Source organism: Stegostoma tigrinum, chromosome 31, assembly GCF_030684315.1.
Source record: "Stegostoma tigrinum isolate sSteTig4 chromosome 31, sSteTig4.hap1, whole genome shotgun sequence".
Taxonomy (NCBI): domain Eukaryota; kingdom Metazoa; phylum Chordata; class Chondrichthyes; order Orectolobiformes; family Stegostomatidae; genus Stegostoma; species Stegostoma tigrinum.
The window spans coordinates 40,045,602-40,063,620 of NC_081384.1; the positions used below are offsets into that span (position 1 = coordinate 40,045,602).

General features: G+C 39.3%; 1 protein-coding gene across 1 annotated transcript in view; it reads right to left on the reverse strand.

Annotated features, from left to right (window-relative positions):
* Positions 1–973: 973 nt before the first annotated feature.
* Positions 974–18,019, reverse strand: part of ddx42 (DEAD (Asp-Glu-Ala-Asp) box helicase 42) — a 74,279-nt gene continuing 57,233 nt past the window's right edge. The window contains exons 15-19 of the mRNA XM_048560464.2: positions 15,149–15,250; positions 9,833–9,957; positions 7,364–7,474; positions 4,855–4,953; positions 974–1,986 (exon numbers count right to left, since the gene is read on the reverse strand). Of these exons, the coding sequence (XP_048416421.1) occupies positions 1,258–1,986; positions 4,855–4,953; positions 7,364–7,474; positions 9,833–9,957; positions 15,149–15,250 (1,166 nt within the window). The 3' untranslated portion in view covers positions 974–1,257. The remainder of the gene's footprint in view (positions 1,987–4,854; positions 4,954–7,363; positions 7,475–9,832; positions 9,958–15,148; positions 15,251–18,019) is intronic.

Here is an 18,019-nt window from a genome sequence, read left to right on the forward strand (position 1 = left end):
GCAAGACAGACGATGGGCAATCCCCCTGCACTATAATCCAATTCATGTACAAGTCATGTTTAACACCTTTCTAACATCTGCCAATCTGTTACAAGCCCTGTGGCAACAGCTAAGTGATACAACAGCAAATATGAATTCACTGGGAACTGCAGCTGACAAAGTGCAGCACTCTAAATGACCACACAACTTGCAGTTTGTAAATAAGATCTAAATATTATTTCTTCAGCTCTTTGACCAGCTCACTCGATTAACTGATCTGTATTTCTTTGCAGCCTCTTGCATTTCCTCACAATCTACATTTCCATCCAGGTTTGTAACGTTAACAAAGTGGGACCTACACTGGTATTTTACCCCAACTTAATTATAGAGTGTAAGGTGGTAAGGCTAAACTTCTTGCCGCATTTCGCTAGTTATCAAGCTGCCAACTTGAAAATGCCTCATCTATACCTACTTTTTGTTCCTGTCAGTTAGCCAAACCTTCATCAACGCTAATATAGCTACCCTGAAGTTTATGAACCCTTAGACTGTGGCGTACTTTACTGAATGCCTTTTGGAAATCTATCTACTGGTACACTTTTCTGGCTCCATCTTTAAAACTCTCTAATAAATTTGTCAAAACAGATTTCCCTTTTCCCTAGGAGAGCAACATGCACAACAGCAAACTTGCAGTACATAACTGTTCTTAAATATTGTTAGCAGTGCATCAATTAAAAGAGTTTCTTTAAACATTTACTTGGAACATCCTTTTAAAATTTTATTTCATAAAAGAGCCATATTCTCAAACATATGCGCAACTTAGTGATCAGGTTTCAACCAGAGTCTGCTAGCCCTAACCTGGGAAAAAGAAAATAAGAAAGTTCTCTCTTTTATAGCTTTCTCCTGTCAGAATAGCAATGTCAACTCAAACAAAGTTGTCTTTCACAACGCAAATCAGTGGAAATCAAAAGTAGACAGGTTTCAGGACAATTCCATAAACATTTGAGATGACTTTACTGTTTCACAAAAAGAACAGAGCAAAGGCAAAACAAGTGAAACAGAATATAGTCAAAGTACCTGACAATATGAAAAAGTTCTTTCCGTTTCGAAGACCAACACTAACATACAAGATACATAGTTTACTACTCTAAGTAAAAATCCATCCTGTAGTGTCCCTTTTTTGTATTGATGGTTAAGCGGATGAAACTATGCACTGAAGTTTCTAACAGAGATTCAAAATATAAGCCTGCAAGAGAATGTGAGATACACAAATGTTGGGATTTAACTGTCCCATCTGCTCTTTTTCTTTCTGGGAGGTGGTTCTGGCACAGCAAAGCCATCATTCTCAGCAGAACTGATTCTATTGCCACTTCTGCTGTCTCCATTCCTGCTTTCATTGCTGCTCCCGGTCTCATTCATGTTCCCACTCTCCACACCACTCCGGTTTTGGCTGGAACTCCTAGAATCGCTATGCCGACTATCACTACTTCGACTCTCACTGTGCCTATCACTATGCCGACTGTCGCTACGCCGATCGCTGTGCCGACCGTCACTGCGGTCCACATGCCGTTCACTGTTCCGATCACCATGCCTCTCACTGCCCCGTTCGCTGTGTCTGCCGTCACCTCCACGATCGTTGTATTTGCTGACAGAATGGCGGCTGCTGGAATCACTGTGGCGACTGCTGCTATCACTGTGACGGCTGCCACTGTCGCTATGACGACTGAAGTTGTCACTATGACGACTGCTGCTTTCAAAACGGCTAGAGCTGCCATCAACAAGACGATTGCTCTTGATCTCAGCAGAACGACTGTTGTTGTCTTTATTCCGAGCACCACTTCCACTGTTACTGCTGGGAACTGGCAGCTGGTTGGTGATTGGATTGCCCTGAGGACAAGTAGGAATAATACTGAGGCTCCCAGCACTTGTCCAGTTGCTAGTGCCAGCAGCAGACCCTGTGATCTTAGGAGCACTACCAGTGGCTGCAACAAAGTGTGATTTGTATTGTGACTGGTGGAATAAAATAAGTACATGTTAGTATGCAGTGGTTTACATTTGTAAACACCAGCTTTAGCACTGTAGACACTAAATGTATATTCAAAACAGTGGAACTATGGATTGAGCTAAGATGTGTTACTACTTCATGTTGCGGATGATATAATTAACATATATCAGAAAGGTCTGTTTGGGACTGAAAAAAATGGAGACTTTTTGAGTGATCCTCCTTTGCAGGATACTGAATGTGAAATGCAAATGATTTAGTCGGCCTGAGATACTTTCTATTATTGCAGAACACAACGGTTTACATTTTGTGGGGCCACTCATCTCAAGAAACCTATCAATTTGCCACATTCACCTAATGTTTGGTAGTATTCACAAAAAAAAATGATTATGGTTTTGTTGGTTTTGAGGTGAAACTAAATTGGTTGCACAGTGTAATGGAGCTACAGCAGATTGCACCCATACAATGAATGATGGAATGATGTTAGTGTTGGGCCTCTGCTTGTCAAGTGTTCAGCTAGTGTTCGGCTCCAAGCTTTAGAGAAGAGGAGGACTCAGCTTACATCATTATTCAATGCTAAACTAGACATTATTAGTAAGAGATTACACAGTGGGGAGCTGGAGGAGCACACCAAGCTAGGCAGCATCAGAGGAGCAGGAATGTTGATGTTTCAGATTAGGGCCCTTCTACAGACCCTTTTCTGAAGAAAGGTCCTAAACTGAAACATCAACTTTCCTGCTTCTCCGATGCTGCCTGGCCTCTGGGTCCTTACCCAAAACGTCAACGTTCCTGCTTCTCTGTTGCTGCCTGGCCTGCTGTCCTCCACCAGCTCCACTTTGTGTTATCTCTGACTCCAGCATATGCAGTTTTTACTACCTCACTGACAGTAATAGTACTATCATGATTGAGCCTACTGATTACCAGCAATTTTGATTGACATTGGAATGATTCAGATATCTGCATATGAGCCCAAAAATACAATGTGAGAACAACGTCCACAAGAAGATGTTCTTATGATTTTGGTGAGTACTGGAAACCTGTATAAACTTTGATGAGGGAATTAGAACTCATTCTTGTCCTTAGCCAATATGTTGCAGGAGGAAATCCTTCTACCAGCACATTGATACTAAAACCAATGCTGAGAACAACTAATGCAGCAGGTACAGGAACTAAATCTGGGGCACAGAGTGTGCTGGAATGACATTTTTTTCTTTACTTGTAGTAAACCATGTTGGGAAAGAGAATTCAAACGGAGCGAAAGACTGGGGAATGAGATTAAATTAATGACACATTAAATTTGATCTGTTGTGTAGAATTCTCTTCCAAATAACCTGCAATGCAGCTTCACTCTGAAACAAATCAAAATATAGTTGCAAGAACCACAAAGGTCATGCACAATCCTGATAAATGTAGCTATCATGTGGAAGTGCAGGGGTTGGACTGGGGTACACAAAGTCATAAGTCACATGACACCAGGTTATAGTCCAACAGATTTGTATAGAACACAGAACCGTACAGCACAGTACAGTACAGGCCCTTCAGCCCACGGTGTTGTGCCGAACTTTTACCCTAATCCTAAGGTCCAGCTATCCTCCACCCCTACCTGATACTATTATCCATATGCCTATCTACTTACTTGAAATCATTTGAGCTTTTGGAGCACAGCGCCTTCATCAGGTATAATAAGAGAGGGCAGCACACAGACACAACGTTTAGAGGCAGAGAGATCAAAAGATCATACAAATGATGTGAGTGGAATGTTCAATAGTAAATATTTGCAGGTGGCCAAGAGTGTTAGATTGCGAGTAAAGTGTTTATAAAGTCAATGTCAGTGCTGTACTATCATGACAATCAGGCAGAATGATAGGAATATACAAATGTAAAAGGCCTCACACCTACAATTCAGTGCCTGACCTGAGATGCCACCTTTTGTTTATTCCTAAGGCTCTGCCTAATTGTCATGATAGCACAGCAATGTCAGTGACTTTATAAACACTTCACTCGCCATCTAACACTTTGGTCACCTGCAGAGACTTATTATCTGACACTCTGTTCACACCAATTGTATGATTTTTTTTATCTCTCTCCCTATCAACTCTCTGTCCATGTCCTCTCCTCTCTCACTGCACCTGAAGGCTTGTGTGATTTCAAATAAACCTGTTGGATTATAACCTGGTGTTGTGACTTCTGACCTGGTTAATGTAAACATTTCTCTAAAAGAGATTTGCTTAGTGTAATGTTTAAAAGCAATTCCCCTGGAAACAATAATTTTGATTGGGTTGAACATCGTACAAAAGAGTATCTGTGTGGTCACCAAAGAGCCACCTGCATCTTCAGACATTTTTACTTGGTGCAATTCTGTTCAACTAATTGTTTGTAATGACTAGTTACTGATCAATGTGTACTTTTAAAAACCACACATCATTTGATATTTTGCTCCTGCAGTTTAGCCCTGTCCATCTTGGTGGTAGTTCCCCAATTAATACTTCAGTAACATCCTTGAGGATTTTGTATTCAGATGGCTATTCATACCACAACTAGGCCACTAGTCACCTTCAACTGATTAACTGTAAAAAGATTCCAACAATGTCTCATTGAATAGCTGAGCTCAGTAATATTTAAATACCTCCAGTCAGAAGGCCAGTTTTATTAATTCAATTTCAATTCAAAGGTGCCAACTTTTTGAGTGTTACATTGAAAAGTGAAGTTGTGCAGTTATTTTAGCAGCCATTTGAAGTTCTCTTCAAGTGAAAAAAAAGGATCATTTTTAATAATCCCAGGAACTTCAAATCAATTTTCCTGAAATGTGTTAGGGTAGCAACAACTTACCAAATGCTAGTCAACCTAATACCATAGCTCCATCAGACGACCTTTACCTGAAATGCTGCTTTCATAGCTGACATTCTATCTCCCATTGCTCCTGTAGATGGTTTGTATGCTTCATAGTTAGACAGCACATTGCTTGATGTTCTGTCCTGTATTAGACAAACAATTAACCATATGGTCACTATGCATCAAGTAACAGGTTTAAGGTTAGAGAAGAAATAAATCATCACAAAACTTATAAAATAGCAGAAATTCATGATCTGAGCAGGATACCATGTTAAGATTTGATGGAGGTTTTATATAAATGAATTGTAACCTGGTTATTAACTCTCTATTTTCAGCATTTTCTGTTCCAAAGAAAACACTAGCCTATCCAATCTTTCTATAAAGCTAAAATTTTCTATTGCAGGAAACATTATCATGAATCTCATTTGTACTCTTGCAATATCTTTCCTGCAATGCAATAACCAGAATCATACCCCACTCTAGCTATGGTCTGGCTAGTGCATTTTATGCCCTTCCATTCTAAATCCCAACCCATTAAGGAAAGTGGCCAGTGTGTTGGACATGACTTTCCCTTACAAAGCCATGCTGACTCTCCTTGATGAGTTTGTGCTTTTCCAAAGGTTGATTTATGCTAATTTTAAAATAGCTTCTCAACAGTTTTCCTGTCATTACGTGCTTTTACTCAGCGTACTCCTTTTTTCCCGTTTTAAATAAGAGCACAATGTCATCAACCATTTTTTTTTAAACACAACATCCACAGTCAGACTACAAAACGATGGTCAGAAGCTCATCCCTATTCAACTTCTCCTTGCACAGTGACATCGAGGCCTGGCAATTTATCCATTTTCAAAGATGCTAAACACCTTAATATTTGCTCGATTATTATGTTTATTCCACCCAATATTTCACAGTGCTCCAGCTATATGGTTTGCATTATCTTCCTCTTTGTGATGATAATTGCAATATTTCTATTAAGAACCATGGTCAAATCTCTTGTCTTTATGTACAAGGTCTCTAATAGACATTAGTTGTTCCTTAGTGTATTTATGGAACACTTGTGATTTTCTTCAATTTTACTTGCCAATATTTTTCCATTCAGCTTTTGCTTTTTTAATCTTTTTTTATGGCAAGCCTATACTTTTCCCACAGTACTGAGCCCTTGTTTTTGTTTTTGTCATATCTCACTCTGTATCCACTTTTGACTTCCATGGTGGGGTTATATAGATTTGGGAGTTCCGTCTGTTTTATTCATGGGAATGTATCCTTCCTTTGTCTCTCACTGCTCTGACACTGATTTATCTCCCAGTAGCTTTTTCAAGATCACTTTTGCCAAATTATATCTCAGCTTAGAAAAATTGATTTTTCCTTAATTTAAAACTTATATTTTTGGTCCAATTTTGTCATCTTCCCTAACTGTTAAATTATGATCGCTTTTACTAAAAACTGCTCTCCTGCTTTTTACTTGATTAGCTTTATTTCATAAACCAAATTTAACATTTGTTAGGTTTGCTATGTACTGACTAATGACGATTCTCCTAATTGCTGTTGAAGTATTTTATGCTTTCCTTTTCCCATATACTGAATTTATCACAGTTAATATAAGGACAATTGAAATCCCACTATTACTGAATTACACGCAAGAAAAATATTCAAAATAAGTCACTGGCTGTAGGGTGCTTTGAGACATCAGGCGGTTGTGCCAAGCACTGTATAAATGTCAGCAGACTCAAAACATTAACTCGTTCTTCCCACAGATGCTGCCAGACCTGCCGGGTTTCTCCTTTTGTTTCAGGTCTCCAGCATCTGCAGGTTTTAGTTTCATATTACTGTCTATCTTTCTTTACCACTCCTGTATTTTTCAGAATTTTGCAAACATTTTTGTCTTTCTGTATTTCTGACTGCTTAGGGATCTGTAGCATACCTCCAAAAGTGTACCATTTTTTATTTCATAACAATGCTTTTGAAGACCCTTCTTAGCATTATCACTTCTATGATAAGCCACAAATGTGATATTTTTTCTTTGTTCAATATTATAAGACCCATTTCCTTCATATTCCCATTTCTACCCTATCTGAAATCCTGTGTCTAGCAAATTTGAACTGCTATTCTTGCTCTTCCACAATCAGTTTTCCAGTAATAGCTAGTATACTTCCAAGTGCCTATTTATCAACTTCTTTATCTTAGTCACTGGACTCTGAAATAGGGTTTAACTTCAATTGGTTTTCATGGCTCAACATATCTGAACAGAGCGTAACACTCTTGAATATTCAAAACAATTCCACAGCACTACATTGCAACTGTGGACTAAACACGAAATTAGAACATTAGCTTTAGTTTAATTCACGCTGTTTTTGGCCATAATGTGGTTGGGAAACTTAGACAAGTCCTAGGCAGAACATGAAATTAACGGTAGTTTTCAACATACTAAGTCTTTTATATTTGCATTCAGCAGAAAAAAAACAAGTGCTTCAGTGTGATAGTAACTACACTATTTTCAACTCATGAGTATTTACTGACATTGATAACATCAAGCTTATCATTTGCAGTACTTACTGAGGTATCTGAACCCAGTCCTGGACGCTCTCTGTAGCCTAATCCTCCTCCTCCAATATTCATCCTCTTCCCTTTCCCAGCTTTGTAACGAGACTTTCGAAACCATGGATTCTGACAATTACAAAAATTATTAAAATGCTTATTCTAAACATAAATAGTAGCACAGAAAGTAAGAAACCAAAAGTTAACATTTTATATGAAAGAATTGGTACACAGTAACAAACTGAAGGCAATCCTTTAAATGTAGGAAGTTAATTATTTTGGTCCTATCTGTTTGTTTCTATTGCCATTCATGGTCAAGTTAGCAGATGATCCATCACCTGACCGTGATAAACATCAATGAAGCAGACAGTGGTGCAAGATATAGAATGAGAATTATCAGTTCCCTTCATTTTCTCCCCTTGCGGGTATCAGCTGTAATAGACAGATAGCCTTCAGAAGAAAATCTGTGTATACTCAGTAACCAGGTACACAAATGAAAATGGTTTCTAGCAGTAGAAGGAAATGTACAACAATGGCCATTATATTATGCAACTGCTTAGATTTGAAGGGGCTAGCATCTGAAAATAGAAAAAAGTGTTCTTAATATTTTGTGGGAAGCCCCTTTAAAATAGCTTGGGGAATTTTATTTGATGTTAGCCACTGTATATTATGACAGAACTATGAATTTCTAATGAATCATACAAGGAGAAAGCTGAGTACCATCAATGGATTCGGGAAAAAAAAGTCGTGAGTTGGGTAAGAAAAATTACATTTTTACATCTCATTCTACATACAAATAGTTTTTTAAGCATATCCTGTTTAATCAGTGACTGTGGGCCTAAATTATCTGGAGATATGGATGCACAGTGTTTTTGGTTATTCTCATCTCTATATTTGTATGGTAATTTTTTTGAATGATTGGCTATTTTGTACTCAATCAATGTTCCAGGTTTCATGAACAGTTTATGCAATATGTGAATGTAAAAGCTCTATCGCAAGGGATAAATTTTGGTCTGAAGTGGAGTTTGCATATTTGACAGTTAACAGTCAGGAAGCAAGTAATTTGAAAGACAGAAACTAGAAAAAGAATGAGATAGCTCTGCTAATTAAGAACATCATTAGTACAATGATGAGAGATGATCTTAGTTTGAAAGATAAGTTTGAAAGTTTCAAAATAAAAACTTTGAGAAAGCTAATTAAAATCAGTAAGTTTCAGTAAGTACTTAAATAGGAAATGAGCGGTTGTTCGTCCTCCAGAAAGGGTGTTTAGAGAATTGCGAACAGAAAACCAGGAAATAACAGGAATTTGTGCCTGTCTTCACACAGTAGGAGACTGAGGACATTTTTCCAAAGTTGAAAGTCGAGAGGTGCAAGGGAGGATGGAGCAATCACCAGTATCAGACAAGTGCTGGTGAAACTACCAGAGCAAGTCTCCTGGACCAGACGACATGTACCTCCGACCCTTCTTCAGAAAGATACGGGGATAGCCATTATAATCTAGAATTCCCCAAATTTTGAAACAGCAGATTGGAAAATTGCTAACGTAACACCATTTTTCAAGGAAGGCAAGAGAGACAAAAACAAGGGAGTGAGGCAGGCAGATAGGAGGGAGGAAAAAAGGGACACATACAGACTGAAGGGATGAAGAGAGGGAGGGACAGAGACAGACAGAGGAAGGGAGGGAGGGAGGGAGGGAAACAGAAAGGAGAGAAGAAGTAAAAGGAGACAGGAAGGGGAGGAAAGGAGAGGGGAGGTGGAAGGAAGGAAAGTACAGGCAAGTTAGGCTACCATCAGACATTGCTAGGGAAATTGCTAGAATCCATTATTAAGGAGGTTAAGTAGGATGCAGAGAAAATCATAATCTGATCAGGCCGAGTTAATATGGTTCTGGGAGAAGTAATTTGTGATCATTAACCTATCAAAGATTTTTAAGTAAGTTACAAGCAAGGTGAAATAAGAGGGCACCTATGGACGTTGTGTACTTGCTTTTCCAGAAAACAAATCTGATAAAGTGCCTCATCAACAGATTCTACACTAGACAAGAGTTCATGGTATAAGCGATTAGCTAACATGAAGCAGAAAGTAGGGATAAAGGGAACTTTTCAGCTACATTTCAGATTTTCTCTCTCTTGGAGAGCTGGTATGGCAATTATAAAAAGATATGACATAAAAAGTCATATCAGACTCGAAACATTAACATTAATTCCCTCTGTACAGATGCTGTCAGGCCAGCTGAGTTTCCCCAGCTCCTTTAGCTTTCATGTCCAGCAACCACAGTATTTGGTTTTTATTTGGGAGAAAAAGTGTGTTGTCTGTAATTGCGAGTCTTTTAAAGAGGCCTCAGAGGCAAACCTAAGAGAACTGAACATGGCCCTTAATTGACAGGCTTAGTGATCTAAGTGTATATTTAGATCTTAAGCACAAATTTTAAATCTTTCAGACACAGGAAAAAAAATTCAGTATCAATGGTCTTCCATTTGCGTCTACCTGCATAGCCAGGTCCAACAATTCTTTGGAAACATACTGGTTGGCTCCTTCCAAATTGCGAACAAGATCTCCAGCAAAATTACTGTCTTTGCTTGTCATCAACGTGTATGCAACACCTTTCTCTCCTGGATAGGGAGGAACAGAAAAAAGAAGTGGCAGCATTAAAATTTCCCTATAATGAGGCTAGAGTTAAATGGTTAAAATGAGTTCGACATTCAGGGAGGGAAATGCATTTTTGTTTAGAACAAACATGTATTTAAGTAAGACTTTTCCATTCCACAAAACATCCCAAAGCACCTTACAGGCCGTGAAACAAAAATAGAAATTGCTGGAGAAACTCAACCCATCTGGCAGCATTTGTGGGAAGGACAGTCAACATTTCAAGTCCAGTGACTCTTCATCAGCACTAAGTGACTAGGAGAAACCAGTATTAATGTTAAAGCTGGAGTTGAGCAGATAGGTGGAGATGGAATCCAGAGTGACAGAGATACAATAGAAGAAAAACTGAATAAAAGATAGTAAGATCTAGGAGTAGGAGAAAATTAGTCAGCTGTGCTGAATGCAACCCATATAATAAGAGACAACAAGGTGTAGAGCTGGATAAGCACAGCAGGCCAAGCAGCATCAGAGGAGCAGGAAGGCTGACGTTTCGGGCCTAGACCCTTTTTCTGAAAAAGGGTCCTGAAGCCAAAAACAAACACGACATCTGGTGCCGCTTTGTATATTTTTGTTTAGTTTTTCTCTGATCTCTGTCTTAGGAACTGTGGGTATGCCAGGATGGAGAACATCGACAACCATTTGCTTGCGTTGAAGCAAGCGATTTGTGATGAGCTTTCTGGTTCTAATGGTCACGGTGTCATTCTGCACTGCTCTGCACCTTGTTATCTCAGATTCTCCAGCATCTGCAGTTCCTGCTATCTCCCATATAATAACAGGCTGGGAGGATGTGAGAATGGGTAACTGTGCTAATAGCAACGCAAATCATATCAAGACTGAGTGCAGGGTGGATAAATATAGAAGAACAGAATCAGGTTCTCAAGTTATTGAACTTGATGTTGAGTTCTAGAGGTTGCATGATCCCTAAGTGGAAAATAAGATATTGTTCTTTGAGCGTGCGCTGAGGATTATTGGAACACTGCAGCAGAAATGCTGGCATGGGAACAAGGTGACGTGCTGAAGTCGCAGACACCTGGAGGTATAGGGTCATTTCAGATCTCCAGCATCCATTGTTTTACTTTGAGTCATCACTGCTATGAAGACAAGCAGCTTATTGTGCACAACAAAGTTATGTAAAAAGAGAAATAACAAGTTCCCTTTATTCATTCACAGGATGTGGGTGTTGCTGGCTAGGCAGCATTTATTGCCCACTCCTATTGTTCAGAGGGGAGTTAAGAGTCAACCACACTGCTGTGGGTGTGGAGTCACATGTAGGCCAGACCAGGTACGGATTGCAGTTTCCTTCCCTAAAGGGCATTAGTGAACCAGATGGGTTTTTTCCAACAAATGGCAAGGGATTCATGGTTGTCATTTAACTCTTCATTCCAGATTTCTTTTTTGGAATTCTAATTCCTCCATCTGCTGTGACCGGACTCAAACCAGACTCCCTAGAACATTAGCTGGGTCTCTGCATAAACAGTCCCGCGATAATACCACTAGACCATAGCTTCCCTCTTCCTCTTGCTGCTTTGTTAATTTTATTTGAGGAATACACATCACAGGATAACAGGCACTAGGTCTTTTCACTTCCTTTTCAATAGATGTGTACAAGCCTTGTTCAATATTTTATCCAAAATGGGCAACTTCAACAAATGCAGCAGTCCCTCTGTACTGAAATGAATTGTCATCATACTCACTAGCATGTTATAACTGAGCCATGCTGGTATAATTGCAAGGCTTTCGAGGTCAGGTATCTTCCAATGCGTTAAACAGGATGTCACCTGTGGCTTGGTGGTAGCCTTCTCACCTCTAAATCAGAAGGACTCAAGGTTCACTCTAGAGACCTGAGCAAAATGTCTAGGCTGATGTTTCAGGTGTTTTCTTTTGGACGAAAATTTAAACCAAGGTTCTGTTTACCCTCGCAGTATTCTATGGCACGATTTGAACAGCAGCAGGGAAGTTCTTTCCAGTGTCCTGGCTGATATTATCTCCTCTACCTGCTACAGAACAGATCCTTTGCTCAACACATTGCTGTTTGCAAGAGCTTGCTGTGCACAAGTGGCTATTGCATTTGTTACAACAATAACTACATTTCAAAATGACATAATCATCTTTAAAGAACTAAAATTTTGTACCACTGAAATTGCACATTCAATTAGGGGTTAGTGAGCAGATTTCCTAAACTATTGAAACCACTGCAGTGCTGGTATTTCAGTGATGGGGCAGTAAATTTGGTCATGTGGTGTGGAATAGCACGTAAGGTAGACAAGAAGTGGAATGTTTCAAGAAAATCCATTTGGAGTGTTATAGCAATCAGAGTTAATTATCTATCTATTTCATGTGCTTTGTGCACCCAGATCTAAAGAAAGCTATTGGTATACTTAACAACAATCTCCTTTCTGAAACATGCAATTGCTCATTATAAACTTTGTAGAACATCAATTGAGAACGAAAGGACAAGATTTGAAACAACACAGTTATGAAAGTGAAAGGTGTGCAATGCAAGAGCAGTTCTGGGGTCACAGTTAGTTTGAGAAGATGACACACAAAGATAAATGCAAGCTAAATGCAGAAAAGAACTGTTAAATTGAACTGATGAAAAGCCAACTGAACTACAGTGATACAGAAAAGGTCTACTAGGATGTTGCCTGGTATGGGGGATTTCAGCTGTTAAGAAAGGTTGGGTAGACTAGGTTTGTTTTCTTTGGAACGCAGTATGTTGAGGGGTGACAACAGTTTATAAGATTGTGAATGGCATGGATAAAATGGCAAGTATGAAGCTTTTCTCAGAGTGGAGAGGTGAATTACTAGGGGACATGGATTCAAGGTGCGAGGGAGTAAGTTAAAAGAGATGTGCGAGGCAAGTTTTTCACACAAAGGGTGGTGAGCGCCTGGAATGTGCTGCCAGAGGAGACAGTGGAAGCAAACACAATAGCAGCTTTCACAAAGCACTCGGACAAATACAGGAATAGGAAAAGAATAAAGGGATATGAATCCTATGAATGAAGACAGTTTTAGTATGGAAGGACAAAATGTAGTGGCACAGGCTTGGAGGGGTGAAGAGCCTGTTTCTGTGCTGTATTGTTCCTTGTTCTTGAATGGTTCTCTGCTCGTTAGAACTCGGAGAAATTCTAGGAGTTAGTATGCAGCTAAGTATTAGAGTCAGGAGTCCAAGAAGTCCTGGGATTTATGGGTGCTCAGAAAGTTAACTAGGATAATTCCATGTATGGATGGGACATTTCTTGAGCAAAGGCTAAACAGGTTGGGACTCTACTCACTACAGCTTAGAGAATGAGAGGGGATTTCATTGAAGCATATAGGATTCTTAAGGGATTTGCTCAGAGGATGTCTCCCCTTATGCCAGAGTCTAGGGCCAGAGGGCAGAATAAAGGGGTGCAAATTTAAGACTGAGATAAGGAGAAATTCCTTCTTGCAGAGAGTTGAGTGCCTTTGGAACTCCTTGACCCAGAGAACTATGGGGGCACAGCCCTTGTACATATGTGTATGTTCAAAGCCGAGACAGACAAATACTTGATCAGAAGGGAAAACAAGGGTTCTGGAGAAAGAGCAGAAAAGTGAACATGAGAAATGTTGAATAAGTCATGATCTTAGTGAATGGCGGAGAAGGCTTAAAGGGCCAAAAACCTGCTCCTATTCCTATTTCATATGTTCTTAAGCAGTGTACTATGAAAGGTTCAGTGCAACTGTAAGCAAGAATGAAGAAAACACAAAAGCAGTATTTATTTTGTGTGAATCATCCAGATTAGAGCTCAGGTAACAAACCTAGGAGCAGTACCGGCTTAGTGAAGCTCACTGTTTGTGAAAAATTGAGTAAATGCTGGAGGACAGTTTCTAAGAATCCAGGGGAGTGTAATTATTGGAAAGGAAGGTGGACCACCAGAAATAAACAGTCATTGAGGCAGTACATAGCAAAATGGCATTCATGGGAGTTTTTAAAACCAGGTTGTCGAAAGCGAAGACAATTTGTGGAGCTTTGATGAGATAAGGTGACCAGTGGAAGAGTGGGACTGGAAAAGATTCATTGTTTTACTCCAGCCTTGCTCGAAACAATGCAAAGTATTTTTTTTACATATATATAGAGATAGAGATAACACAGTATGGAGCTGGAGGAACACAGCAGACCAGACGGCATCAGAGGAGCAGGAAAGCTGACGTTTCAGGGTGGGATCCTTCAGAAATGAAGAAGGGTTCCAACTCCAAGCATCAACTTTCCTTCTCCTCTGATGCTGCCTGGCCTGCTGTGATCCTCCAGCCCCACACTTATCTCTGGCTCCAGCATCTGCAGTTCTTGCTATCTCTGAGTGAGTTATAACCCCACTGCGAAGCCTCTTCCAAGGATGCCCACCTTGAAGAAGTTGCCCTTCCCCCTCCGGAAAGACCTTAGTAGATCTCTCCCACCGCAACCCTCTGGTGATCTCTTCGGCCCTGAAACTCTTCGACCACATACTCAAGCAGACCAGGTACAACAGCCACATCTCCTTTCTATGTACCTGCCTATGGAACTGGATCATCCTCAATAGACTTCAATCTACATTCAGGCCATCGCAATTTGGCCCTGACCGTGACAATCCCTACACATACAACATCCAGAGCCTCCAAAAATGGTTTCCTCTACGGATCCTCAAGTACTCACTCTCAGTAATGCGCCTCCATTTATGAAATGTCAATTTTCCTGCTCCTCTGATGCTGCCTGGCCTGGTGTGTTCCTCCAGCCCACACTGTGTTATGTCTGACTCCAGCACCTGTAGTTCTTGCTATCTCTAATCTTTATAGATGTTCACTTACTTTACTGCTGACATTTGTAATGAATTGGAAAAATATCCTGTTACTGCTGAATTTATGGAATGATGCAAAGTTTGGAAGAGTTAAGGAAGAATGATTAATAAGCTGTTTGGAAGATATCTAGTGCAAAATTTCTTTAGTAAACAAACTGAAAATTGTAGAAAAACTGGTCAGAAAACACTGGTCAGAATTCCAGACCACTTGGAGAATTCTGCTAAGCCTGTATTATCAGAGTGTATGAAGTGGACATTCACCCATTCATGATCATTCGTACACAATACAAAATAATGCAGACTTTGTGAGTCTGTTGCTGGACATTAAATTGCATGCACATTGCTTAAGATAATATCTCCTTACCTGCTCTGCCAGTACGCCCAATTCTATGAGTGTGTGTATCAATATCACGAGCCACATCATAGTTAATCACTGTTTTAATGGATGGAATATCCAAACCACGTGCTGTAAAAACAGAGCAAAGAGATTATTCTAACATCAAAAGTTGCGAGGGACCTCAAAAACAGGCACATATTTGAAAGATGTTCAGCATCCTAGGGCAATTACAGACCTTGTTTATAAAGTGTGTATTTGAATAGTGTACAAATCACTTTGATCATTAACCTATTTACACCATACAACAGCATTTCACAATGTGCTAACTTTTATTCTCCCCCTGCTTGAAGGCAATGGTTGGCAACTTGACAAGCACTAATTCCTTACATGCATTTCTGAGTAGAAGACTACTGCTCTTGGGACTATTACTGTTAAGGGTCTGGATTAGGAATACTAGACTTATTTTCACGGTTTGCAAACTAATGGAATCCCACAAGGATTAATGTTTGCTTTAAATTAGACTATCAGGGGAATTGGAACCCAAATGAGGAGGCACAAGAATGGGAAAAAAAGATAGAACACAAGAAAGCAAAAATGAAGGCAGAAGAATCACGGACTAGCAGCAAAAATGGCCATTGGACCGAAAGAAAGTGGAAAAATGTTAAAAGGACAAACCTAACATTCTATATTAGATTGCTTCGAGCACTCAATAAATGTGAAAGTAACAATGCAATGAATTATAATCTCATTTGATATTATTCTGATTACATGTACAGCAACCAGGACTGGGAGCTGGCTATCTGGTGCTATTTAAAATTTAGGAAGAACAGGCAAAAAAAAAGGTATAATAAGGTACAGAGCTGAATGAACACAGCAGGCCAAGCAGCATCAGAGGAGCAGGAAAGCTGATACGTCAGGTCAGGACCCTTCTTGTCCCAACCCAAAACTTCAGCTTTCCTGCTCCTCTGATGCTGCTTGGCCTGCTGTGTCCATCCAGCTCTGCACCTTGTTATCTCTGATTCTCCAGCATCGCAAGTTCCTACTGTCTCTGTAACAAAACACAAAGGGAGATGGGATGGTGTTGTTATTAAAGAATGAAATCAATGTGATTGTAAGATAATATTGGCCTGGAAAATTTAGTCTGGAATCAGTCTGGGTGGAGCTATGAAATAACATGACGTAGAAAGCATTAGTGGGTACTATCTAAAGGCCTTGAAACAGCAGTTGTAAGGCAGGGGTCAGCATTTGGCATTAAACAAGAAATTAGAGATGCGCATGACAAAGGTGTTAAGTAATCAAGGTGACTTCAATCTACATACAGACGGAGCAAACCACATCAACAATAATTTGGTGATGGATAAATTTTTGGAATGTTTATAAGATTTGTTTTTACACTAGAATATTGAGAAACCTACTAGAGAACAGGATATCTTGGATTTGGTTTTTTGCAATGAGAAAGAGTTAACTAATAACTTTATTAGGAGAGGCCCTTTAGGAAAGAGTGACCATAACTTTAAGAATTCTTCACTGGGATAGAAAATGATATCTAGTCTGAAGCTAGGGTCCTGAAACTAAACAATGTAGTTGAAGGCGGGAGTTCACTGCAACAGATTAGATAAAATCTTTAAAAGGCATGATAGTGGATAGGCAACTGCTAATGTTTAAGGAACAAATGCACATGTTTCAACAGTATATATATTCCTTTTGGATACAAAAATACAATGGAGAAAGTGCCCAATCACAGTTAACAAAAGAAATTAAGGATAATAGTTGATCCAAAGAGTAGTATATGATGTTGCTAAACAAAATAGCAAGCCTGCGCATTAGGACTACTTAGACTTCAGTAAAGGAGGACCAAGAGATTAATTAAGAGGAACAAAAATAGAGTACAACAATAAACTTGCAAGGGACACAAGTAGATTGTGAAAGACTCTGTAACAATGTAATAAGAAAAAGGTTAAGCAAAGACAGATCTTTTACAGTCTAAAATGGGAGAGTAAAAATATAGAACATCAGAGATGCCACAAATATTGAACAAATACTTTTGTTCTGTCTTCAAAGAAGACAACGCATCATCTCAGGAATGTAAGAAAGCCTGGCTCTACTGAGAAGGATGAACTAAAGGAAATTGGTAATAGTAAAAACAAGTGGAGAAATTAATGAGAAAGAAAGCTGATAGGTCCCCACAGCCTGATAACCTATATCCCAGGGATACTCAAGGAGATGGCCACAGAAATAATGGGTGCTTTAGCTGCTGTTTTCCAAACTTCTGTAGCTTCTGGAACAGCCCCTGCAGAATGGAGGGTGGCAAATGTAACAAAAAAGGAGAAAGGAGGGAGAAAACAGGGAATTACAGACCAGTTAACATATTATCAATAGCAGGTAAAATGTGAGAATCTATGATAAAGGTGCATTAATAGGACACTTAGAAAATATCAAGGGGATTATAAAAGTCAACATGAATTTATTAAAGGGAAATATTGTTTGACAAACATATAGGAGTTTTTGTTTTGAGGATATAACTAGTATAATAGAAAAACGTACAATCAGTAGATTTGGTTTATCTAGATTTTCAGAAAGTGTTTGAGAAAGTCCCACAGAAGAGGTCAGTACACAAGGTTAAAGATTAGGGTAATATACTGGCATTGACTGAGAATTGCTTAGCAGACAGAAAACAGAATAGGAATAAATGGATTTTTTTCACTGAAAGGCGGTGACTCTGGAGTACTACAGAGACCAGTACTTGGGCCTACTTATTCACAGTAAATTTCAATTTTTTTTAATGATGGAATAAAATGTAATATTTCTCAGTTTGCTGATGTCAGAAATCTAAGGGGAACTGTGGGAGGCAAAAGGGAAATAAAGAGACTTCAAAATGATTTAAATAAGTTGAGTAAA